At 39.0% G+C, this 26742-nt stretch overlaps 1 protein-coding gene across 1 annotated transcript in view; it reads left to right on the plus strand.

Moving 5' to 3' along the window:
* Positions 1 to 26742, plus strand: part of si:ch211-51a6.2 (neurotrypsin) — a 32951-nt gene continuing 6209 nt past the window's right edge. Inside the window, exons 1-11 of the mRNA XM_059358787.1 lie at positions 1 to 171; positions 10177 to 10216; positions 15423 to 15665; positions 18064 to 18202; positions 19017 to 19192; positions 20688 to 20835; positions 21587 to 21765; positions 23433 to 23574; positions 24360 to 24574; positions 24683 to 24824; positions 26310 to 26588. Coding sequence (XP_059214770.1) covers positions 100 to 171; positions 10177 to 10216; positions 15423 to 15665; positions 18064 to 18202; positions 19017 to 19192; positions 20688 to 20835; positions 21587 to 21765; positions 23433 to 23574; positions 24360 to 24574; positions 24683 to 24824; positions 26310 to 26588 — 1775 coding nt within the window. The 5' untranslated portion in view covers positions 1 to 99. The remainder of the gene's footprint in view (positions 172 to 10176; positions 10217 to 15422; positions 15666 to 18063; positions 18203 to 19016; positions 19193 to 20687; positions 20836 to 21586; positions 21766 to 23432; positions 23575 to 24359; positions 24575 to 24682; positions 24825 to 26309; positions 26589 to 26742) is intronic.

Here is a 26742-nt window from a genome sequence, read left to right on the forward strand (position 1 = left end):
TTTTGCCGTCAATCTGTGATCGCTGTGGGGGGACAGGTTATCTGAAGGCGTGGTGAGTTGGTGAAGGTGTGTGTGGGAGGAGATGGTCCCTTCAGCAGCATGGATCGGACCAGAGTCGTGCCCGGGTTTGTCCCCTGCTGTCTGGTCCTAGCTCTGTGTGTGTGTGCAGAGGTAAGCATGTCTCCTAGACTATATAAAGCTTAAATGTTTACGGTGTGTCATTTTGCCCCGATCGGACTGTCCGTCACGGAGGACTAATTCAGTTCCATGGGCTCTAGTGTAACACTGTAGGCTATTATATGGCTGTGTCATTTACTAATCATTGTATATGAAATGACATCCAAGAGCCAGTTCATCACAATTACTGAACATTAGTTTAATCAAAGAACAATACCGCCCTACAAAGTCTAACTGCAGCAACTACATTTTTGGTCAAAATTGAGTTATAACTAAAAATGAACCACTTGATGTCTGTTTTATCTTGTGACAAAGTTTTAGATTTCATTTTTGATTTATTTCAGAGAAATAATGATATAAAAAACACAAAATCCAACTGAAAACCAAGCAGTTATTGTACTTACCACAGTCTGCTTTGGATATATATACTAATTTAAACAAAAATAATAGAAATTATAATTTTATTTGAAAGGGGAATTATTATCTAGATAGTGATCAAGTAAAAAAAAAAGAGATAAAATGATATTAATATGACATTATTATACTAAAATATAACATTTCTTTATAATATTAAGTCTAAAATACACAAATCGTTGAATAGAGTTGTTGAACACTTTTAAATATACTTATAACAAAATCAATTTGAAAATGTTTATTCACTGAAAACAAAATATAAAAGCTGAAAGAAGACGACAACTTTGTTGTTACTGCACTCTGTTTCTGCATTACTATTAGAACGTTTTATAGCAAAACCAGAGTGCAGTAACTACGTTTTTGGGGTCAAAGGTCAAATAAATCATCATAATTTTTTTGCGTAAAAATTACATCTTCAATACATGTAGAAATAGGTGTCATATCACTTACCTACCTATAACCCATCTGGCTGGCAAGTTGAAAAAACGTTAAAAAACTTTAAAGCAGTTTTTCTCAGTTTTACCCTTTGCATAGTTACTGCAGTTAGACTTTGTAGGGCAGAATAGTCTGTGCATGTTGACCAATGTCACAATTTAACACTGTAAATCTGGACGACAATATATATATATATATATATATATATATATATATATATATATATATATATATATATATATATATATATACATATCCTTCATTTAACCAGGTAAAAGTCTCATTGAGATTAAAAAATCTCCTTTCCAAGAGAGACCTGGCCAAGAAAGCAGCATAAAAAGAGACAAGTTACAACATAAACACAGTTATCATAAACAGTTAAATACAAATACAGCATCACAACAACACTGAAGGAGCCTCAGTAGAGACTTATAAGGAGCAGTCACACTTACCAAGTGAAATTATTTCTTTATCCTTTAGAATGGATTTAAATTAACCGATTGTGATCAGTTCAGACAGTTTCAAGTCCTTTTGCAAATTGTTCCATGATAAAGGGGCGTAACTAAAAGCTTTCTTACCTAACTCTGTTGTCACTCTGAGAGCGTAGACCATGTTGAATTTTACACTCACCTTTCTAGGAACTATTTCGGGATAATTTATTTCTCTGTAAACTGTAAAATAATAAATAAAACTTCATCAACATGTGTCCACGCCTCACCCCCAGACAGCATCAGATGAATACAATATAAGTTTAATTTAAGTGTCAAGTCTGGTCTTCTGGTGTGGAAACCAGAGATGGGTGCTAATACAACCAACAGGGGAAGGGGGCCCTTACCCTTTCTTCATATCTCCTGTCATAGTTTAGATTCTAGGCTCACATATCAACACATTTATATTTAGTATAACATGTGTAGTATTTACATGGTGATGTGATCTGTTTCTTAATGGGATTTTCATATTACAGTTCTGGTTTTATTCCACTGCAAACACAGACTGGACTGCCAAACGTGCTGATGAAAACATTTCACAATCACATATTTACTGTGAGCCTGTTGCTGCATCAGATGACCTGACTTCTAGCTCGCTCCTAATTATAGTAGCCAGTCCCACTGTGCCCCGTCCTGAAGAACAGTAGACAAAAGAGGAAAAGGAGGAAAATCAAATTTGTGAGAGCATGTAAACAAAGTGCTCAACACAGAACGCAAACATGAAGATTGCAGAAGAGACACAGGGAAGTTAGTATAAATAGATGACATAGCTCATTAGCAGGATTTGTATATCAGTACGTAATGTATTCCAGAAACTACACAGTGCAATCAGCTTTAAAGGCTTTGGAGGTATTCACATGTTGTACAGGGTGAAAAGTGTAGCACATGCACCCATTTTATACAGTATAAAGTCCCACATTGTTGGAAGACAGTTGCAGGACTGTTAGTATGCATTTAAACAGCTACAGATACAAGCAGTTTAAGCTGTGAGTCAGCATTTTAAACTTATCGTCACAGATTTAGTTCAGATCCAAAACTAGACCTACTAATTATAATAATAATACATTTTATGAATGGGTGCCAAAGACAGCAAAAACATTAGATAAAAAGAAGAACAGAATCAGCTACGAACAACAACATAAAAAAAACAAACAGAGCAGAAGTGAGGATGGCAGGTCAAACAGAAAAGGCTAATCTAAACAAGTGAGTCTTGAGCTGTGATTTGAAGGTAGAGAGAGAGGTAATAGGGCTTTTTCCACTACCAGGCAATACCCGGACAATACCCGGAATGAGGCGGGTCTCACTTGCCAAAACACCCCTAATTTGAATATTACATTTACATTTAGTCATTAAGCAGACGGTTTTATCCAAAGCGACTTACAGGAAGAAAAAAGCTAACGATCAAGGTATAGTGCAGTCCGGAGCCGGCTTTTGTCGGGACCTTTTTTGTCGGATTTTGTAGGGGGAGCCACTGAGGTATTTTGCCACGCCCATTCACAAGACCCCTAAAGTATAAAAATTTCATCAGACCTGACCTGTGCAAAGTTTCACAACTTTTTAAGTATATTAGAGCCTCAAAAAAGCCAATTTATTTTGAGAAAATAAAAATAATTCCAGTCCGGAGCCGGCTTTTGTCGGGACTTTTTTCGTCCCTGTAGAAGAGCAGGGTCTTTTTTCTCCCCTGAAAACAGCCTGGTTACTGATTGGATAGATCGCTAAGCAGGATGTGACGTAGTACTCTACACGACAACAAGACACCATTAAAAGCTGGCAAAGCAGTGTTCCCAACTGAGCGACTTTGTTGCTGAATTTAGCGACTTTTCAGACCCCCTTAGCGACTATTTTTAAAGAAAGCGACTGGAGACAAAGCCTCAGTAAGCTACAGTTAGCTCTGTAGCAGTACAGTGTGTATGTGCTGCTGCTGCAGGAGGTGTTCACTTAGCGATCTCTGTTTGTTTACAATAAGCACCAGATACTCTGTGCACAGTTAGTGATGTTGTTAATTCACAATCACTATGTTTATGATCAGTGGATCCTCGTGCATAATTAGCCATGCTACTTTCAGCTGCTGACGTTGTGCACAGTTAGCAAGGGTGAAAACCATACGTTACCTCCAGAGTCTCTAAATCCCTCTTTCCCCCACTAGTAGAAACACGGCTAATGTCACGGATGGTTTGTGGGAGAGAGTTCCAGAGACGGGGGGCTGCAGGCTAAAGGCTCTGGACCCCATTAAAGAGAGGCGGACAGGAGGAGTAGTGAGGAGCATGGAGGAGGAGGAGTGGAGGGTCCTGGTGGGTGTGTAGGCGTGAAGGAAATCAGAAAGGTACGGAGGTGCGAGGTTATGAAGAGCTTTGAAAGTAAGAAGAAGTATTTTGTAATCGATGCGGTATTCAACAGGTAGCCAGTGCAGCTGTTGAAGGACAGTGATGTGATTTATGGAGGAGGTTCTGGTAATGATCCGGGGCACTGAGTTCGGGGCCAGTTGGCGAAGCTTTAGAGGTAGAACAGAAAGGAGGGAGTTGCAGAAGTCTATATGTGAGGTAACCAGGGCACTAACAGGGATGGCGATACTGTTAGGTGTAAGAGACGGACAGAGACGGTTGATGTTGCGCAGGTGGAAATAGGCTGATCAAGTGATGTTGTTGATATGAGATTCAAATGAAAGAGTGCTGTCAGGGATGACATACATCCTAGATCCAGACAAAACCTAACAAAAAAGTCCAAATACTATCTGTTTGTTCTTTCATTGGTGGTTAGTCTGTTTGTTTCATATTATCAGTGGGTCAGTCTACACTCGTTTTTATTTATATATTCATATTTTATTCATATCACATCATTACAGATAAGTCTTTAAGTGAAACCGCACAGCTCCCTCAGGTGAGGCTGCTCTGAGGTACTTAAACTGATTTTACCCACTTAACCCTTCAGTTATATTAAAAAAACACATCAAAATTAAACAAGTGTTACTACATTTAACACACTCATGCTAATCCACCCTTAATCGGCCATTGTATTCAAGTTTACTGAAGCGCTCTGATGGCGCGCTGTTTATATTTTATTTTTTTATTCAACTTTATTTCGCCATGTATACAGATACTAGGAATTTGAATTGGTCTTCTCCATGCAGGCAACACACAGAAAGACAAAAAACGAAGACAAAAACACAATACAAGGACAAACGGTACCATTATGGGCAATAAATTAATAGGAATGGAGATAGTGCAGTGTTAAATAAAATGCAGGAGATCTCCACAGACGCCTCACAAGCGCCGCCCATTTCCATGATGGCGTACTGATCGAGTATGTACCATGAAGTCCAGAGATATACTTGCTGTTTAACCATGCGTTCACCAACACAACTGTCTGCGTTATGAAGGAAATTGTTCACATACTTGACTCTGTACAACAAAACAACAACAACAAAAAGATAGAGATGATTGTGTGTGAAAATCCCAGCTGATTAGCAGTTTGTGAAATACTCAAACCAGCCCGTCTGGCACCAACAACCATGCCACATTCAAAGTCAATTAAATCAACTTTCTGCCCCAATCTGATGCTCGCTTTGCACTTCATCAGCTCATCTTGACCATGTCTGTGTAAATGCCTAAATGCATTGAGTTGCGGCTGCCATGTGATTGGCTGTTTAGATATTTGCATTTCCGTGCAGTTGAACAAGCGTACCTATTGAAGTGGCCGGTGACTGTATGTACATAGAGGCAGGCATTGTTAGTGTAGCACATGTTTACCTTTGGTGTGCTGCTACACCATATCAAAGCTCATTGTTGTCTCTGGGAGACTATCCCACACCTGCAGCTGCCTAGTGTCTCAAAATCAGTTTCCAGACTTAAAATACAAATTATAACTTCTTGATTATAAATTGGGTGTAAGTGCTTGTAGGAATTTGCAGCCACATTCCAAAAGTAAATGTGTGCTTCACTTACATAGAGCCTGTTCATGGTGTGCCATATCGTATCATTCACATGATATGCACTGAAGTCACATTTCAAGCTACTGAAAGTATATATTCATAACATAAAGTTATTTTGCGTTGTGTTTCTGCTCAGCAGAGTGTCTGTCACTTGTCAGTCAGTCAAAACCCTGACCCACCTCTCCGCATTCACCCACACGCACTGAATATATCGAGCTGCCCTCCCACTGTGCTTCAAAACAAGCACCTACCTGTCTGTAATGGATCAGTCCCATCCCCACATCATCTCTCCATCTGCATGTGCACGATCCGAACTAAATACTATCAACCTGTACCGGTCAGATCCAAACACACTGTTGCATTATGCCGTTCATTAGCCGCAAGCTAACATTAGCTAACAATTTAAGTTGTGTTAATCACAAAAAGCTACTATTACTTCCTGTCGCTAAACACATGCAGCTTTCAAAATAAGAGCGCAGTGTGTTAACAGAATCCACCACAGAAGACTGTCAAAATAAGATGCCTTAAATAAAAGATACAAGAACCTTTATTCTCCTTTTAATATTTCATTAAAATATGCAACGATAAGTTCAGTGTATATGATAGAATAGTGGCGTTAGAATGTGTCAGAGGCACCAAATTTGGGCTTGGCCCGCGGACCCCCCTAGCCAGCTATTTTTCAACACTAGTCGAAAGCCCTGTTGCGGGCCCCATAGATAGTTATTTTTTATTATTTGCTAATACTTTTTTTGTATTTGAGATTTGCACTTTACACTACATTTTACATTTATTATTGATTTTTATTTAGTTGTACGTTTTTTATTTATACAGACTAAAAAAATCATATTTCTTATATATTTTTCCACATTTTGTAATATCGTCAAGAATATCATTATTCGGGCATCCCGGTGGCTCACACTGGTAGAGCGCGTACCATTAAGACTGAGTCCCTCCTGCGGCGGACCCGGGTTCGAACCCGGCCTGAGGTCCCTTTGCCGCATGTCCTCCCCTCTGTCCCCCCCTTTAAATAAAGCAAAAATGCCCCAAAAAAAAAAAGTTTAAAAAAAAAAGAATCATTATCCCAAAAATACCCTGAACTATCATGATATTCTTTTAGGGCCATGTCGCCCACCCCTAGTGTTGATACACATGCCTAGTTATCTTACCTATCTAAATTTGTGTGAAATGACCAGCATGATGTAAATTGTTACTGGGCGTTCAGAAGTTCGGTCTGATCTCAGATGTCATAAGTAGGCACTAGTGAGGCCTAACATTGATATGCTGAATCTTTGGAGCCCTTGTGTGTATGTGAATGTATGGTGAATACTTTTGTAAATTAATCTAATCTTAAATGCATATTCCTGTCCACATCTTGGACTTGTCTGTGGTCACCTTCTTAAATATAGTCCTATACCATCCAGCAAGGTACTGAAAAAATGATGGTGGATTTATCTTTAAGAACTGTTCAAAGTTCAAAGTTACAGATGACTAATACTTGCTTCACCTGCCTTGTTCAGACCTGAAGACTCTCCTTGGCTATCTGCAGTGTGAGTCACTTTCACAGCTGTAGTCAGATGGGTATCAACAGTTACAGTGTATTACAATGTCCAAACATGTGCAACAACATGTATTTACCGCAGGAGTTGTTTGAGACATTTTATACCACCTTACACTGTAAAACTCTTACCCGAATGTAGGAGGATGCCTGGAGTCGCTGCACCAAATAATGTAGAGCACAGGGGCAGCAATAGTGCTATCCCTCTCAGATGGGATCAGATCAGAATTATTTCATAGAATTAACTTTAATGATTAAAATAATTATTAGTTATAATAAATAATATGACTTGATTTACTCAAGTCACCTCAAAATGGGGCATTACTCTGTAAAACTGAAAATATAGCCAATTCACCTAAATCAGTCCCATTAAGTTACTAAACTACCAATTTTGAACTCCTGATAATTATAAACAAATTACCATGATAACATTTAGCAAAGGTTGAAGAGTAGAGTGTGCGTGTGTGTGTGTGTGTGTGTGTGTGTGTGTGTGTGTGTGACAAAATGGCCGCCTGGGGTTAGGTCAGAACATAAGGCCGACAGTCTTTTCTCTTGGGAGTACAAAGGACCATGCTAACTTTGAATTTATGTGTCAATGTTAAAAACCCAATTTAAAATATTCTTATTTGAATTATTGTATTTAACAACACACATCAGATCAAAACCATCGATTAAAGTGTAAAACTTGATCTTGCTTGTTACTAACTGAACTAGCCCAGTACTTTCAACACAGATCATGATGGAAGAGAAAGTAGGAGTCCTTTTGGTGAAGTAGGCAGGGACTAGCTGGAAGAATTGGTTCCTTATTGGGTAAAGTCCGTTGCTGAGTTGTTGGCTCCAAGATCTTGGTGTAGATTTCTTTGTGGCTTTTTGTTGGATATGCCACATGAATCTCGTCACTGGCCCCCAGGCTTAGTTTCTGGACCTTGTGGGCAGGAGAGAGAGAGAGAGAGACGGTGATCAGGTAATAATAATTAATTTTATTTTTGTCCGCCTTACCTGAACACTCAAAGTCACCTTACAAAATCAACAATAAAACACTCAGTCCATCAAACAAGCAGTCATAGAAGTGAGAGAGAAAGGTGGGGTCGTTTAAGTGAAAGAAGATGAAATTAAAGGGATTAGGCCTGTCTAAAAAGATGGTTTTCAGGTGTGATTTGAAGGTGGAAATGGAAGTGGAGTTTTGCAGAGAGTTCCAGAGGTGGGGGGCTGAGCGACTGAAAGCTCTTGACCCCATAGTGACCAGACTGGCAGGTGGGAGGATGAGCTGGATGGAGGAAGAGGACCTGAGAGAACGGGTGGGTGTCTTGATATGGAAAAGCTCGGTGAGATACTGAGGGGCAAGATTGTTGATGGCCTTGAAAGTAAGGAGGAGGATCTTGTAGATGATGCGGTATTTGAAGGGGAGCCAGTGGAGTTGCTGTAGGACAGGTGTTATGTGACTGCAGGAGGGGGTTCTGGTGATGATACGGGCAGCAGAGTTTTGAACCAGTTGTAGTTTATGGATGAGTTTGTTTGTTAAACCAAAGAGAAGCAAGTTGCAATAGTCTAGAGGGGATGTGACAGGGGTGTGAACTAGAATTTCAGCACTGTCGGGGGAGAGAGATGGGCACAAGGGAGAGATGTTATGTAGATGGAAATATGCTGACAGAGTGACATTATTGATGTGGGACTGCAACGATAGGGAGCTATCTAGGATGACATCCAGACTCTTAACCTGGTGGGTAAGAACAGACGTGTTAGATCACACCTGGATTGTGATCATAGACTGTATATAAATAATGTACATAGTCACTGTGACGTCACCCATTGGTTTGTGGCCCATTGGAAGCATCGAGTTCAGCGTTACACTCGTCGCCATCTTGCGTCGCCATCTTGTTTCCGATACGGGTAGCAGACCATATCTGGACTGTGGAGGAGTGAGAGGGATCTCTGACTACAGCCTCTCTACACTTCAACCTGACTGAGAGAAGTCACTGCTAATTCATGTTAGCATTAACTGGAGCATTAACTGGGATGTTAGTTTTGGCTAGCAAAAAAACAAAAACAAAATGTATGTTACTTACCTCAGAAAACTGAACAGCGACTCCTTGGAGTGTCTGTTAGTCCAACCAAATGCTGAACAAGACATTTAATGAACAAAACGTTCAAATAAACTCTCATTAAGTAAATACAATATACATATACAATATAAAATACAGTGAAAGGGTCAAAGTTATGAGAACAAACCGCTAAACGTCTTTATCTATATAACGTTATATATAACTTTATTGACACGTTGCCATGGATACGCATTGTTCTGCTTCTCTCCTGATGACAGCTCACCTTGTTGGTGACCTGTCAATCAAAGGTAGCCATGCCCCAAATCATATGATTATTTATCTTCTATTTTCTTCTAATTGGGGCCAAAATTAGAACTATAAACATCAAATTGTCTTGGAGAAGATTTTTTTTTTACTAGCGATTGAGACCATAGTGTTGTCCTGAAAAAAAATTCAGAGGTAATAAATTAAGTGAGAAGTTTTGTCATTTTTTTAATTGAAATGAATGGACAGAATGCAGCCAAACTTAGCACCCCCTGCTGGAATTTTCGGTAGAATGCAGTTTAAGGCACTTCCTGGTTTGCCTCCCTGCTCAGACCCGGAGTTTGCCGCCTGGTTGTGATCCCTTTTTTTGGAAAACAAAGGGAAACTCCATTTTGGAGGGCGGGGATGGAGTCATCTGCATTCTCCATGAAAACCAGTTCAACATCTACAAATGAACTAAATTGATCCAAATTGACATCAGCACAGTGGAATATCTGTTCAGATGTTGTTGTTTTTTTTGCTAAAATAGCTCTAAATATAGCTCTATAGACTCCATCTTCATATATGTTTTGTCTTTATGACCTTGGCAGGCATTGACACTGAATGTTCGGTAGGGCACTGTTAACCCACACCAGCTCATAACTTTAGCTAGGGAAATGCTGGGATAGTCAGTTCTTTAATAAATTTAACAAAAAGGAAATTCTCATCTGAATGGGCTCCGGGTCTTCAGTACTGTAGATGAAAGTTGGGTATGTGGCATGAAGACAGTGTTTTAGTCTTGCAGTATAATAAGTGCCATGTGTTTGCTGCATTCTGCTCGTGAATCAGAATTTCCAACTCTATTTTTTCCATAACGATGTATTTCTTCCACAGGTCACTCAGGCTGGACACTTGAATACTGTGCAGAGTGCAGGTAAGGCGTGTCCTTAAGTCTTTATTAAAATATGGGACATTGCTTTGCAGAAAATCACCAGTATTTAGATGAACAAGACATGTAGAGACTTGATCAAGATCTCCATGTAACTGAGTGTATGACAGTGGGAAATAGTCTATAAATGACCAGATATCATATTCATGGTTTTCTGTTTTCCTGTCAGTGTGTCATTATCCCACCGGTTATTAACCCATGCTCATAAGAAGTGCTTTTAATTTCAATCTTCCTATATGATCATTTTGTTGAGTGATTTTAGAGAGAAAGACAGGTCCGACTGACGTTTTTCTATAGACCAGGCATTTGGTTTATTAGATTTTCACTTATAGTCATATTTCATGTACTGCAGTATTTATTCGTGAGTTTGATGTGATGTAATGTATCAGCCATTGTGAAAGTTGATGTTCCACATTATTCTAAATATGAGTCCTGCTAGTTTTCAGCATTTTGTCCAGCTGCTACAATGGCAAAGGTCATGTGGCATTTGAGCTGCCTATTCAATCAATCAATCAATCAATCAATCAATCAATCAATCAATCAACCAATCAACCAATCAATCAATCAATCAATCAATCAATCAATCAGACTTTATTTATATAGCACTTTTCATACAAGAGAAATGTAATACAAAGTGCTTCACATAAAAAAGGAAAAAACAAATAAATAATAATAATAATAATAATAATAAAACAACATAGAAACAAGTAAACACCCTCCGCCCATCCCCAACCCTCCACCCCTGAACCCTCCATCCACCATCTCACTGAAAACAAAGCACAAACTGAGAAAACACTGGAGGCAGATTAGAAATAATTAGATAAAATAAATAAAAAATAAAGCAAGATAAGATAAATTAAAATAAAATAAAATGCAAAAGTAAATAATAACAATAAAAAGTAAAACATGATTATATATATATATATATATATATATATATACATACATACATACATACATACATACTAATAAATAGTAGCAAATAAATAAATAAAAGAAGATGTATGAGCAAATATTTTTAAATGGTTCAAGTCAAATCCAAACTAAAAAGGTAAGTCTTAAGTTTGCTCTTAGAAATCTGAAGCGTCTCTGATGCCCTCAGGTCTTCAGGGAGGCTGTTCCACAAACGTGGATCACAGTCAGAAAACAACACCTCACAGTGGGTTTTCTTTCTAACTTTAATATTATTAAATGGCCAGAAGACCTGAGGGTCCTTGAGGGTTCATAGGATAAAAGTAAATCAAATAAATAGGCTGGACTAAGACCATTTAGAGATTTATAAACCAGTAAAAGTGTCAGGCGAAGCTCAAGGCCTCAGACGCAGAGCAGGTGTACTTAAAGTCTCTTTATTCAGGAAAGCAGCAAGAGTTGTCCTAAACAGAGTGAAAAAACAAAAGGTGCTACAAAAACTCCTGAAGCTGAGCTGAGATAACTAAAAGAAAAGTCGCTCCTAAAGGAGGAAAAGCACTGGAACCCTATCTACTCTAATCAAAAAACTAACAAGTCCTAATCTATGAAACGGGAAAACTAACAAATGAAAACTCTAACAAACAAAAGGCGCTCCAAATGGGAGGGGCCAAACCTGATAGGGAAAAATAAAGAATCTACAAAACACTACGATAAACCTGGAGAAAGGACTACACAAAATCACTCCAACTGGAGGAAAAAAAAAACGGCAATCTAGAAAAACTTTAATACTAAATACTAGCGATACGCTATAAAGAAAAATCACTCTTACGAGGTGAACTCAAAAGGCGAGCCAAGGCAAACTGTGGCTGTGGCATAAACTAGAGCACGGGCTGGCATGAAGACGAGATCAAACACACTGGCACAAGACAAGGGAAAATGCAGACTATTGGAACACATGGAGGGAAGGGAGCAGACAGTCAGATGACACACGGGGAAGGGCAAGTGACCTGAAACGAGAGGAGAGTTACTATTTCAAAGTAAAACAGGAAATGACAAGAACAGAACACAAAATAAGACATGACTTCAGCGCGGTGTGACAAAAAGAATCTTGAAATCAATTCTGAAGCACACAGGCAACCAATGCATAGACTTTGAAATAGGTGTAATGTATTGACAGTGTTTGTCAAAGGGCATGTGAAAGAAAGGAAGTGTAAAAAGGTTCTGAGATTTCATGAATCCAAAACAGAGTCCAGGATCTGTGTGATGATCTGAAATGCTCTCAACGCAAGATGTGGACATACTTGTGGTGTGGGTCTGTTTTTCCTGGTTTGGGCCTTTTAGTTTTAATGAAGGGAAATGTTACAGCAAGGTCCATACAGAAATAGTTTGTGTGGGAGAACTTGACTGAACTGCACAGAACCTAACATCTGAGGAGGTTAAATATAATGCAATGATGTATTTTTATTTTACATTTCTGGTAGATTAATGATGTGGAGATTTGCTTTTCACTTTGACATTAACCCCCTAAACCCAAGGCTGTTCCAGGGCATTTTTTGCTCTTTTTACATTTTACTTAATGTGGCCTTGTATTTCCCTGCAACATTTAAGTTCTGTATGGAATCAGCACAATCATGGCTAGAAGTGTGAACAACTCTGTATGTATTTTGGCGATCTTTCAAAGAAAACATGTTTCAATCTGGTCAGCGTGATGGTGGGGTTCCAGTTAATCAGTGTTCAATAATAATAACCTCCACTTGAAAAGGAACTTCCAGAACTTGAAGGTGAGGCAGGGAACTCACTTTTATAGCTGCTTAACATGCATTTAGACAATGCTGTGACTTTTATAGACACAATTGTGAGAGGTTTTACATAGTGTCATGTATTCTTGATTTGGTTAAAGTGTTTCTGTTCTTTTCCTGCTATCCACCAGTCATGCCATAATTATTAATACACGTCGCCCATAAAGTTAAAATAATTTTTACCTCTTTCCATGAAATGATTGTGACAGTGTGATTTATTATTGACAGATAAAGTGTGTACCTTCTCAAAACTGTATTAATCAATCTTTTCAAAACATACACTGGAAAAAATGTCTGTAGATTTTACGGTGAAAAATTGCTAAACCATGACAGTAAAAGACCGTAAAATGATAAATGAGTTAATTCAGTTTCAGTAACAATGAAACACCGTAAATCAGCCAAAACAATATATATATATATATATATATAATTTTATTTTATTATTATTATTTTTTTATTTAGAAAATACATTACTCCACTGTAAAATACACTGGCACCATGTTTGTAACAAAAATATACTGTAATAAATATACAAGCCATCACTGTAATTTTTGCATTTATTTTTTATAAAAATACTTTTTCTCACTGTTAAATGTACTTATATACTTAAATACTGTAATATGTAATGGTAAAATCTTTCTTTTAAGTATTTTCTTGTCAATTATATGGCAGAACAGCGTTTTCTTTTGATGGAAAAACGTTTTATTTTTTACGGTAAAATATGGAATAAAATGGCAATCTTAAACGTGAAATCAACAGTGCTAATATCATTTTACCGTAATATTAGAAAAAGTTGCACCGTATTTATTACGGTAAAGTTCTGGCAACCACAGCTGCCATTTTTTTTTACCATAAAAGCAACAGTTGTTTTTTTTACAGTGTATCACAATGAAAATGAAACCGCCATTAACAGAGGATTGCGTCTGAAAACAAAATGATTCTAACTGGGCTACTGTGTATTCTTTACCCTTAGCAAACAGTCTAGTTGAGTCTTTATGCACCCTCTAACTCTTGTCTTGTTCCTTCCCCTCACTGTCTCTTCACCTCTCCCCTCAAGTCACAGCATGTCTATTTACTATAAACCAGTATGGTTTATGCTCTCGCACCTCCAGCAGCAGCATCCTGTGTCCATAGCTCACAGTTACAGTTTAATCAGTGTAGATAATCTGATTTTCATGCTTCATGACTTATGGCAGTGACTCTCAAAATGAAGACCGGGGACCCCCAGGGGTCTGTGGCACTCTTCCAGGGGTCCCTGAAAAGATTTCAAATTAAATGCATTAATCATGAAATTTGAAGAAAAAAAAAAAAAAGGTTTTACAGTATATGCCTTTATTTTTGATTGGACTTTTTCAGTCATTACACATGATTTTTTGTAGGCTTATCATTTTCAAGTGCCAGGCAAGGCCTATTTTTGTCTTTTAATTATTATTTTATATTATTTATATTTTATATAGTATATATATTTTTTTTGTTTTCATTGCATATTATTAAAACGAATACATTTTATTTGGTCTGTATATACGCAAAGAGTGAAACACTTCCCCTTAATTGATGTGCATGTATTTTTTGAAATGTACTTTAAATTAAAAGTTTAAAAACAGGCTAATAACGTTAAATTATTATTAGGTTATAAGGTTCCTGGTATATATTGTATATAAGCGGCCCTTGGCTGAAAAACAGAACCCCAGACTAATGGCACTAAGCCATCACCACTAATAGGAACAAAACCTCACTGGCTTCATGCCTGTCAGATACTCTCACTGGAAAATCGATGAGTTGACTTGAATATTTTATGCTTGGCAGCTGTGTTGGAATATACAAGAATCTACATGTGCCAACATTGGGTGATTGACTGTAGGATTCTAAGTTAAGACTTGTTCTGTGTGTGTGTGTGTGTGTGTGTGTGTGTGTCTGTGTGTGTGTGTGTGTGTGTGTGTGTGTGTGATGACTCCAGCCTTGTTTTTTCCCAATCACTCAAGGATCCCATAACCTGGGGAGGTGTTCTAAATCTCCTTCTGATCCAATTGATGACATTTGAAAACTGGCACTTACTGTAGCACTTGAGGATCTAGATATAGATATATATATAGATATATATCTAAATATATAGAGAAACGAAATATCCCGATTGCAAAATGTACTTGTACTAGTTCTTATAATATGTAATTGTTTGCATGAATTAGTGTAGTGTTTCTTTTTTCTTTTTTGTAATGTTATTATTATGTCTCTTATTTTTTGATGCAGCACTTTTAGAATGCTTTTAGTATCTAAAACGCACACACACACACACACACACACACACACACACTGAGAAAGAAACAGTGCTCTGCATGTGCAACACAAAATAGTAAAAAACAATTCAGATAATAGTCTAAAAAGCTTTGAAACTTGTTTTTTTATATATTATTTTAATATATTTGTTGTTATTAACATAATGTGATATATCAGACTTATTGCTGAGTGATGGTCTTTGTCTGCAGCTCCTCTCATCTGTTCAGAAGGCTTTACAGAACTGGGCTACTATAACGGCTCAGTTTCACACACGGACACGGGCTCCCCCTGCCTGAAGTGGACAGACTTCCCAGATTACATGCTACAGTACCCAGGCCGAGGCCTGGGGGAGCACAGCTTCTGCCGAAACCCAGATCGAGAGGCCAACCCCTGGTGTTTCTACAGGCAGAGCTCAGGGGCCATCAGCTGGGCCTACTGCGACTGCCATCAGGGTGAGTTAAGGGAGGGAACTAGGTGTCTGAGGATGGATGAATCAACTGACAGATCTGATACCTTGTATGAGTGGATGTTACCAATCATTTCAGGGATGGGCAACTGGAGGCCCGGGGGCTGCAAAAGGCCCGCACCCTCACTTGAAGTGGCCCTCAGTACAACTACATGCATTTGAGCATGAAAAGCACATTTGAGCACAAAATTACTTCTTGCAATTAATGTTGGTCAGTTGTTGTTGCACTGGGAAAAAAAAGAATAATTATTATAGTTATTTTTAATTTGCTTCAAACCTATTCATACTGTTAAACATGCATTTGAGCATGAAATATGTTAAGTTATTACACTGGAAACATATTTGAAATTGCAGTTTCTTCATATCTGGTTAAGTTTAGGTCCTATTCACTGCCCTGTGGTAGTGTCCATGAAAAATTGTGGCCCCCTCCAGCATTTAAGTTGCCCATCCCTGACTTATTTCTCTATACAGTAAAGGCCTATGAACCTTAAACTTGGGAAACCCTCAGCAAACAGGAATTTATGAGTCTCTATTAACCCCCCATTCATCCCGCTCTATGCAGTTGTACAGTTTTCAAAGTTGGAATATGCACTTGCCCCAGATTTGTCATGTGTTTATTTGATTATATTTTACATTATATAATAACACTTTCATTAAAGTGTGAATATAGCAGTGAAGCAATTATCCTTGAGGCTCTTATCATGTCAGCTGGTATTGTGCTTCAATGGTGCATATTCCCCCCAAAAAATACATTGAAATTTGCTCGGTAGACACACAGTAAAGCTCTTTTTTGAGGTTTTGAAGTTTTCAGTGGCTTCTGGTGTGTTCCCTTCCCAGGGCAGTGGCCTTGTTCTTCATCTAGACAAATAGTGCATCTAGAGCCAATTACCTTTTGTTAACTGTGGATTATCACAATAGTAAGATTTTTTTGTTACTGATGGGTAGGTGGTATTGTTAAAACAAGGAAATTATGAAATGTATTTGCCTAACCACCAAATGTTACCTTGACCCGTTAAACTGTTAACCAGAACAAACATTATGATTATCAAACCACTATGTCCTGTAACAGATACAATTTAAACACAAAAAGTAATTTTTTTTCATCACAGCATTTTGGGACATGTAGGCTGTCACCGCTGTGTTTCTGCAGCCAAAGGAGCAGACAGAAACTAAATACAATAGGAACAGGTGTAGACAATTCAGGTCAATCACACAGGAAGTGAAGACATCTTGCAACTCACTTTCTGTATCCCAAAGTCAATGAAGGATCCTCCAACAGCTGTATATGAAGGGTACTAAGTCATCAACAGCTGAAGGACTGTCCCAATGTCCAGGATCCTCCAGAGGACAGAGTCCTTCTGTTGACCAAATTCCAAGGATGCATGTGTGTATCCTCGGCGCACCCCGACTACCCATAAAGCATTGCGCACACACCGGTCTACCAGGAGATTTAAAAAAGGCGAGTATAGAAACAGCGACGCCGGCAGGGCAATATGAATTTAAATATTTAAGTATTTTCCGTTTACACTGAATATTTGTTATCACATAACTTACAAAACTTGTGTTCAAAGTCAAGCAAAACATTATGCACAAACAAATGCCAGAATATTAGCTAAAGATAATAAACATCATCTTGATACATTACCAGTTAAGTTAATTGATGCCCTCTCAGCCGCTAAAGTTATTGATTGTTATTTCATTTTTATGCATCAGAGGATGATGTACTATGTGTAAAGTATACATAGCTATGCCATACAGAGTTAAAGATTTGTGTATTGTGTTATTAATGGGGATCAGTGAAATATTCAGGTTTAATCCACTTTGTGGCTTTTACTTGCTAAATCGTGGAGATTCAACTTGAAAGCATCTTCTTCCATTTCCACTAATATGTGTCAGAGTGCTGATGCCAAAGACACATCATGTCTCAACTGGTTCTGAAGTTGCGGCTCTGAATTTAATCAGGCGGTCCAATTACACAATGACACACAGCTGCACACTGAAGGCTCCATTAGTGGTTCTACCAGTGATAGGAAGGACTATGGCCTCTCCTCTGGAGGACCCCACTCTGAAGGAAGGATCCTACCAAGGAAGGACCCAGGACTTTGTTATACAGCCAGTTTCCTCTTATTCGAAATGTTATGTACACATTCAATCTATTTTTGCTGACAGCTACTCCTGTTGCAACTTGCTGAGGAGCAACAGCCCAAAGTTTCCTCTTGGCATGGCTACATTGTGTTACGACTCCACCATAGCTGACAGATACAAGCTGCTGCCACCCCAATGACTAATGCACTCATTATTAAGGTTACCAAACCAATTAAGTATTTTTTTTTCTCTGTGTATTGTATGTATTGTAACTAGGATATTTTTGGGTGCATTTGCAGGTGCAGCCAGATTGGTGGGGGGATCCTCAGGCAACAGTGGGCGTCTGGAGGTCTATCTGAATGGCCAGTGGGGGGCAGTGTGTGACACACAGTGGACAGACCGTGATGCCAGCGTCATATGCAGACAGCTAGGACTGGGGTGAGGGCAGTCTTCTAACGACAATACACATGTGGAGACATCTAGTTGAAACTATGGTTAGGAACAACAGTCTACAGTCAATCTGCTACTGACAAAGCAAACCAATCTGACTTTTATAACTTTGTTGCAGTTTTAAATTAATTTTGATGATTCTGGCTTAGAGATAATGAAACCCAAAACTCAGTGTTTCAGAAAATGAGAATATTGATCAGAAGTTGAATCTGCTGGTCCTGGGTCAGTGGTGGTTTGGGGCCATGTCCTCTACTGGTGTTGGTCCACTGTGTTTTCTGAAGTCCACAGTCAACATAGCAGCCATCTACAAGAAAAACAGGCTTGAAATATTTCACTCTATGTGTAATGAATCTATATAATAAAAAACAATTGAACTTTTTCACAATATTCTCTTTTTTTTAGATGTACTTGTACATCCAGTGAGTCAGACTAACACATGTGAATGAAACAACATAAACATGATGATTAACAACCAATGGAATCAGATGGTAACCAGGGAAACGCAGCAGGGCGTCTGTCCACAGCTCATTAGGCCTTAAACCAAACAAACAGAAGGTGATACACCATTGAGGTTTCAGCCTATATATTTATAGAAGTTACCAGTCACTTGTCAGTGAACTCCTGTTTTATCATTGGAGGGGTTTTTTTCTGCTTCTCTGAAAAAAATCACATTTTTTCAAAAAATTTTGGGAGAAGTGCTGCGATTGCATTGAGCTTTGTATGAGTAGCTTCAATTCATTGAAGCACTTTGAAGTCTTTTTTGAATGTGACATGTCTGTTGCTCTCATATGTCTCCATGCAGTGAGATCGGCACAGCCCTGCAGCATTCCTACTTCCACCCAGGATCCATTTTCCACTATGAACGTCTGGGTTGCCGTGGTAACGAGAATTCTTTACTAGAGTGCCGGAGCAGGAAGTTTGTCACCAGCGACTGTAGCCCTGGAAACGAAGCAGGGCTGGTTTGTGCTGAACCTGAAGGTGAGACAAAGGTGTCACTTCAGATTATATACACAAATACTTCACTGACAAAAAATAACAATTGTATTTTGGATACATTCGAAACATTCAACAACATTTGACTACTGTAACTAACTTTTCTCCTCACTCAGTATGTCCGCTTTAAACAATCTACAGTCAATTCAAAATGCTACTCACTAGGAAAAAATAGACAATCTCACATCACCCCATACTCAGATCTCTTCACACATTGCATACATGATCCAGTTTAACCCTCCTGTACTCCTGGTGTTCTTTTTGACCCCAAGTCCTTTTCAGTATACGATTAATATAGGTTAACTTTCATAGAATTTCTTGAAATTTCAGCATATGTGCCCCTCTGCATCATCATTTTTATAGCACTTGTGGTCCTCAGGGGTCAAAAAGGACCCCAAGACATTAGATTGGTTTTAGGACATGTCGAAAAAAATTATTACCAAAAATTAACAATGCTTTCAAAACATAAGTTTCACTAAAAGTTTAAATAACCTACTCTGTGCATTCCCATCACGAAATCATTATTTCACTTTCATTCAGGTTTTATTCCTTTTTTCTCTTGAAATGAGGTCTAATTTTGTATATTTGACTAAAATTGACCAATAATAATGAAAAAAATATGAAAATTATATTTAGATTTTTTTGGTCATGAGTTGCCTTAAAAGGTGAAAAAAAAGTTGGTATTTTTTTTTAACACAAGGGTTAATATTCTCACTCTGACCTACAGAGCTCTGCACGATTTGGCCCTGGCATATGTAACTGAGCTACTTCGACCATATCCCTCTCTGATCAAACACCTTCAATTTATTGTCTGTGCCTCGCACCGGCCTTAAGACTCGGGGTGATGGAGCCTCTGAATGAATAGCTCCCAAACTCTGGAACGCTCTGCCTGCACCCTTACGGTCTGAGGTATCTGTGGATTCTTTTAAATGTCAGATTAAGACGTATCTGTTTAGACAGGCATTTAGTGACTGTATGTACCTGGTCAACTAGACGTCCAGGCTTTAATTATGTTTTCTTGTTGTATTGTGTTTTTCTGTGTTTGCCTGTATGTTGTTTTATACCCTTGTAAAGCACTTTGTGTTTTTTTTCCATCAAAAGCGCTTCATAAAAAAAAAAGTACTTACTCACTCACTCACTCACTCACTCACTCACTCACTCACTCACTCACTCACTCACATTCCAGCCCCGGATAAGCAGATGTAAATGGATGGATTAAACATATAACACCTGATACATTACACAGTGCTAGGGTCATATCTAATTGGTATTGGTTGTCTATTTCAGAATAGTTTCTGGATCGAAGTTGCCACACATAGATCACATCCCCTCAGAACTCAGTGACCATAGCAACCAATCACACCCAAGAACCGATCCCTTTTGTTGGCTCCAGCTGCTTGCACAGGCCCACCTCTTGAGAGACAGAGTGTTTGCATCTGTGTATATTACCTCAGTTGTTGCTTTATGCTTTGTGTCTCAGGCACTGGCATCCCTCTGAGGCTGGTGGGGGGCCTGGAGGACTTTGAGGGCCGCGTCGAAGTGTACCACGGTGGCAGGTGGGGGACCATTTGCGATGACCAGTGGGATGACACTGATGCCGAGGTGGTGTGCAGACAGTTGGGCCTGGGGTAAGAAACAATGTTTGGCTGCTCCTCTGAGCTCAAGCCCTTTCAGTCCAAATGTACACTTTACAGAAGTACACTGTAAAACCATAATCCCAATCCCCAAAAAGACCTATGTTAAGGACCTGACGGACTACAGACCAGTGGCCTTGACAATTTTTTTTAGGAAAATGCAGTGTGTGAAACCTGTCGAACATGCTGTCAGGAAAACTGGATCCACTACAGTTTGCCTTTAATACAAAACACGGTGTAGAGGATGCAAGTCTTACACTTTAGACAGCAAACATCTGGACTGTGCACACCCCCCATACTAGGATTTTATTCATGAACTTCTCTTCTGCTTTTAATACTGTACACACACACCCTGCTGCATTGCCTCTCTGACCTTCAGGTCCAACCAATCTATCTATCTATCTATCTATCTATCTATCTATCTATCTATCTATCTATCTATCTATCTATCTATCTATCTATCTATCTATCTATCTGTCTGTCTGTCTGTCTGTCTGTCTGTCTGTCTGTCTGTCTGTCTGTCTGTCTGTCTGTCTGTCTGTCTGTCTGTCTGTCTGTCTGTCCGTCCCTCCCTCCCTCATCTTTCTATCTATCTGTCTATCTGTCTATCTATCTGTCTATGTCTGTCTATCCATCCGTCCGTCCATCCATCCATCCATTTATAGTAACAACATACTTGTTTTTGTGGAATTGACCTTGTATTACTGTTCACATATAATGTGCTGTTCATTTCTCTGACCAACAGGGGCGTGGCCAAGGCATGGACATGGGCCTACTTCGGCCAGGGTGTTGGTCCCATCTTCCTGGATGGGGTTCAATGTACAGGCAATGAACTCTCTCTAGAGGAGTGTCCTCATAACATTTGGGAGCAACACAACTGTGACCACATGGAAGATGCGGGAGTATCCTGCAACCCATACACAGGTCAGAGCCAAGGAAGGAAACACACACTAACACGCACATTTTTATTAGACCACACTGACATCAGCCCTGTGGGAAGATGCTGTATTTTTGTTAAACCAATTTGATATTGCAAAAAAAAACAGATGCCATGGGCATGGGCAACTGTAGGCCTGGGGGCCGCTTACGGCCCGCACCCTCACTTGAAGTGGCCCTCAGTACAACTACATGCATTTGATCATGAAATCTTAAAAATGTAGTATAAAAATGCACAAAATTACTTCTTGCAATTAACGTTGGTCTGCTGTTCTCACTAAAAAAAAAAGTGGTTATTTTCTATTTGTTTCAAACCTCTTGTCTTCCTATTTATGATGTTATACATGCATTTGAGCATGAAATATGTGAAGTTACTGCACTGTAAATATATCTACAATTGCAGTTTCATCATATCTGGTATCTCCCTGCATTATGGTATCAAAAGTGATGCAAAGATAGTAGAATATGTTGGTAATTACTAAAGACTTTTCGCCTCCCGTATGAAAAGCTCCTTCACTTCTGACTGACTGGTGGAGGTTCCCAGGAATCTGTAGGTTTATTTACACATTAAGAGCTGCTAAGGTCACATGTGGGTCGTTAGGTGACAAGGCTGTCAGCAAAAGTCAGGATTTAAGGTGTTAAATGGTGTTAAAACTGCCCGGGAAGAGAAGGCAGGACTCTGTACACTGTCCTCTTCACACTTACTATCTTAGTGGCCCTGACAGCTGGCATTAACATGCATCCTTGGTGATCCAGTCACAAGTGGAGAGCTCTAAGTACATCAGTTTACAGCTGGCATTTGAATGTGTCTCTATGAAGCTGAAACTATACATTATTGTCTCTCTGGATCTTCATAGTCCAAACTCAAACTCCAAATCATTGTCTTCACTTTCAACAATGTGTTCATTGTTGACCTCAAAGGTGTTCTTGAGATGTACGTAGACTGCTGCGTAGGGCTGGGCGATATGGACCAAAAGGCATATCCCGATAAATTTAGGCTAAATATCGATATCCAATATATAAATGCAAGGTATTATTATTATTATTATTATTATTATTATTATTAATAATAATAATAATAATAATAAAACCATTTATTTAAGTGAGTATAAATACTGTATAACATGAGTACCTTTTTTATTTATTTATTAAATCAAAGTTCCATAAAGTGCACATTTAAATTAAAAAATATCTTAAATGAAAATACCTATGAAATAAAATAGGCCAATCTTTTTCTGAAATAAATATATTATTATGAGAAAAGAATAACGAACATTACAAAATAACTAAATATGACAAACCCTTATAAGGGCAGCATTTATATATATATATAAAAAAGAAAAAATGTTTAACTATATATATATATATATTTGATATGGTCTAATTCCATATCACATTTAAAATATATCGATATATTTTTTATATCGATATATCGCCCAGCCCTACTGCTGCGTTTTGACACAAGGAGTTGGCCCTCCCTTGTTGGACCTTGCACTTGCTCAGTTGATGTTTTGTGGCTCCAGTATAAAAAAATTGTGCATGTAATGCTGTACGTTAACATCCCAACTGGATGAGTGTTGAAATGTTTTCAATAATTAGTTGCAGTTGACTTTGTGCTTCTAGACATATGTGTGTCTCCCCCTATGTGTGAGCAGATGGTGCAGTTCGTCTTGTGGGAGCAGACAGTCACTGGGAGGGTCGCGTGGAGATTTACCACCAGGGAGAATGGGGCACTGTGTGTGATGACAACTGGACTGAGCTCAACGCCCAGGTCGTATGTAAACAGCTGGGTTTCAGGTCAGTGCTTTACCCTCTCTGTGTCTTACAGTTTTTCTCAGTCGCTTTGTTGCATTTCTCACATTACTATTAATTCAATCTCCACAACATTTAGTCATTTGTGCACATCAAGGTTATTATAGTTAATGAAAGCTAACGAAATAACAAAGACTAGAATTGAAAAAACATTTTTGTTAACTGAAATAAAAATAAAAACGAGTTTAAAAAAAAAAAAAAAACGATGACTAACTGAAACTGTATTGTGAAAACGAATTGTGGAAACTTAGTTTTCGTCTTTGTCAACTTTTTTCATACGTAAACCTTTTTGGTTGATATGAAATCTATTTCATCTATCTGGTTTTATGACTTAATAAACTTATTGGGGCTGAGATGGATCAGACAAAGGAAATAAAGGAAACATTTATTGTGACTTTTTTTAATCTGGCACCCAACAAATACCTCATTACAAAAAAACTAAAACTAATAAAAACTAAACTAAAACTAAGCATTTTCCAAAAAATAAAAACGAATTATCACTATCACACTCACTCTAAAACGAAATAAAACTAACTGAATTTGAAAACAAAAATTCACAACGAAATTAAAACTAAAAATAATGAAAAATCTGAAACTATTATAACCTTGTTGTGCGCTCAGATCTAATGTCTGCAAGCTCAAATCTAATGTGCAGGCACTCAGAACAAGCACATCAGATATTTGCATGGAAGTTTGTAGGATGTTTTTAATTCACACCTTATGAGTCACCATAAAGAGAGAGTTGTTTTCTTGTTGTGCCTTGTCTGCAGGGGCCGAGCCGAGGTGACTTCTGATGGGGTATATGAAGAAGGTCAGGGGCTGATCCTGCTGGACGAGGTGCAGTGTCTGGGAACAGAGACCAGTTTACTGGCCTGCACCCACTCTGAGTGGGGCAAACATGACTGCTCCCACAGTGAGGATGTAGGTGTCCGCTGTGAGAGGGGAGGTGGTGCCAATGAGGTTCCAGGCATTTCGCCTTCTGTGGGTAAGCACACACTTTGGTGGTTACTTTTCACATCGGAGAATCCCAGCATGAATAATCAACATCAAGAGCACAATAATGGCATTTTTCCCCTGTAATGTCTCCCTTCAGGTCCTCTGGTGCGTTTGGTTGCTGGAGAGAGCAGGAAGGAGGGTAGAGTGGAGGTCTACATGAACGGACAGTGGGGGAGCGTGTGTGATGATGGCTGGAATGATGTCAATGCAGCTGTAGTTTGCAGACAGCTGGGATTTATGTTAGTATGATTACTTTCTCTGATATTTTTCCTCATGCAGTGTCTAAAATGACAAGGGTTCAGCCTCTAAGGAGCATCAGAGTTTGTAGAGTTTTGAGACATTTGTAACCACGCTAGCAGTGTGGCTCTGGAGACAGCAAGGACTGATGGGTAGTCTGTTGATCACTTCCAGACTGAAATATTTTAAGATTAGATTAGATTAGATTCAGCTTTATTGTCATTGCAGTCATTGCACAGAGTACAGGTACTTATGCAATGAAAAGTAGTTTAGCATCTAACTAGAAGGGCAAAAAGAACTGTAGGCATGAGTATCACCTGATCTGAAGGCGGTGTCTCGTGCCTTCAGCAGTAGACGGACCTCTCTGTTCATTCAAGGCTTCTGGTTAGGGAATGTAGTGATACGTTTAAGAGTGGTGACACTGTTGATGTTGGTGTTGATAAAATCCAAAACAGAAGAGGCAAAGGTGTCAATGTCCTATGGGAGTTCAGTGTGGCCTTGGTGGCAAACACACTCCAGTCTGTGTTTTCAAACTGCTGCTGTAGTGCCAAGTATGCTCCCTCTGGCCACACTTTGATGGTCCTCGCTGAAGGTCTTGTATGTTTGATGAGTGGAGAGTACTTTGGCAGTAGGGACAAGGAGAGGTGGTCAGACTGTCCTAGATGGGGGAGAGGGACGGCACTGTATGCACCAGCCATGTTGGTGTAAAGTAAAGTGTTGTATTGATGGCCTCAAACTTTTCATATACTGCCATCAGCAGGGTGACATTTTTAGTTTTGAGGGAAATATCTCAAAAGACCATGGCAGTTGTCTTATGGTTTGCCATCAAATTTGGTTCAGACAGTTGTGGTTCCCAGGTGATCTGACTTGGAAGAATCACTTTGACATTTGGTACACACAGGACAGGATCAATTATAATAACTTTGGTGATCCTGTAACTTTTTGACCACCTCCATCACTAATTCAGTTTTTCTTTTGTCCAACATACTTAATAACCTGCAAAAACTAATGAGATTCTGCTGCTGTATGTTGTGTTTAACACTTATACACTTACACACTAATACAAAAGCGATTCAGAGATCCTGACTCCATAGGCCTCATCTCCTCTGATCTCAGCCCTGACATAGGAAGTATAGTACTACCAGACCCCGACCAGAAGGTCTCAGGCTGCATTCAGAAGTCCTATTGTGGTATTCTGGAACAGTTTAAGCTTGAATCGTTGGGTTGACTCAGCCAGGAATATAACAGATGGGAGTCATTAACCAGGATGTAATAAAAGCATGCATGACAGTCCATGTTCTTTACATAGAAACAATTTTTGAAATGTCATGAATATGCAGGAAACAAGATTGGAGAACAGATACCACATGGCGGTCAAATACTGCTCATGATCCAATATTTGTATCTGAATGGTAGAAATTATTTATAGAAGAGAACAAATAACAGTTAATAATGATGCTGTGTGTCTTTGTGTGCTGACCTCCCAGCGGTGTAGCTAAAGCTCGATCCATGGCATACTTTGGTGAGGGTCAAGGTCCCATCCATCTGGACAACGTTCGATGCTCAGGCACTGAGATGTCCTTAGGCCATTGTTCAGCTGTCGGTCAAGACAGCCATGACTGTCGCCACAGTGAGGATGCAGGCGTCATCTGTGACTACACACTGGATCCTGTGGGAGATTCTGCTGTGGCAATGCAGACTTGTGGCCAGAGACTCAATAACCAGCGTCGTCGACGCAGGATCATAGGCGGAGATAAGTCACTGAGGTTAGTATACACTGTAAAAAAAAAACCTGTTGTTTTTACGGTAAAAAAAACCCAGCAGCTGTGGTTGCCAGAACTTTACCATAATAAATACGGTGCAACTTTTTAAAATATTGAGTGTGTGTGTGTGTGTGTGTGTGTGTGTGTGTGTGTGTGT

The sequence above is a fragment of the Centropristis striata genome, chromosome 20 (genome assembly GCF_030273125.1).
Source record: "Centropristis striata isolate RG_2023a ecotype Rhode Island chromosome 20, C.striata_1.0, whole genome shotgun sequence".
Classification (NCBI taxonomy): domain Eukaryota; kingdom Metazoa; phylum Chordata; class Actinopteri; order Perciformes; family Serranidae; genus Centropristis; species Centropristis striata.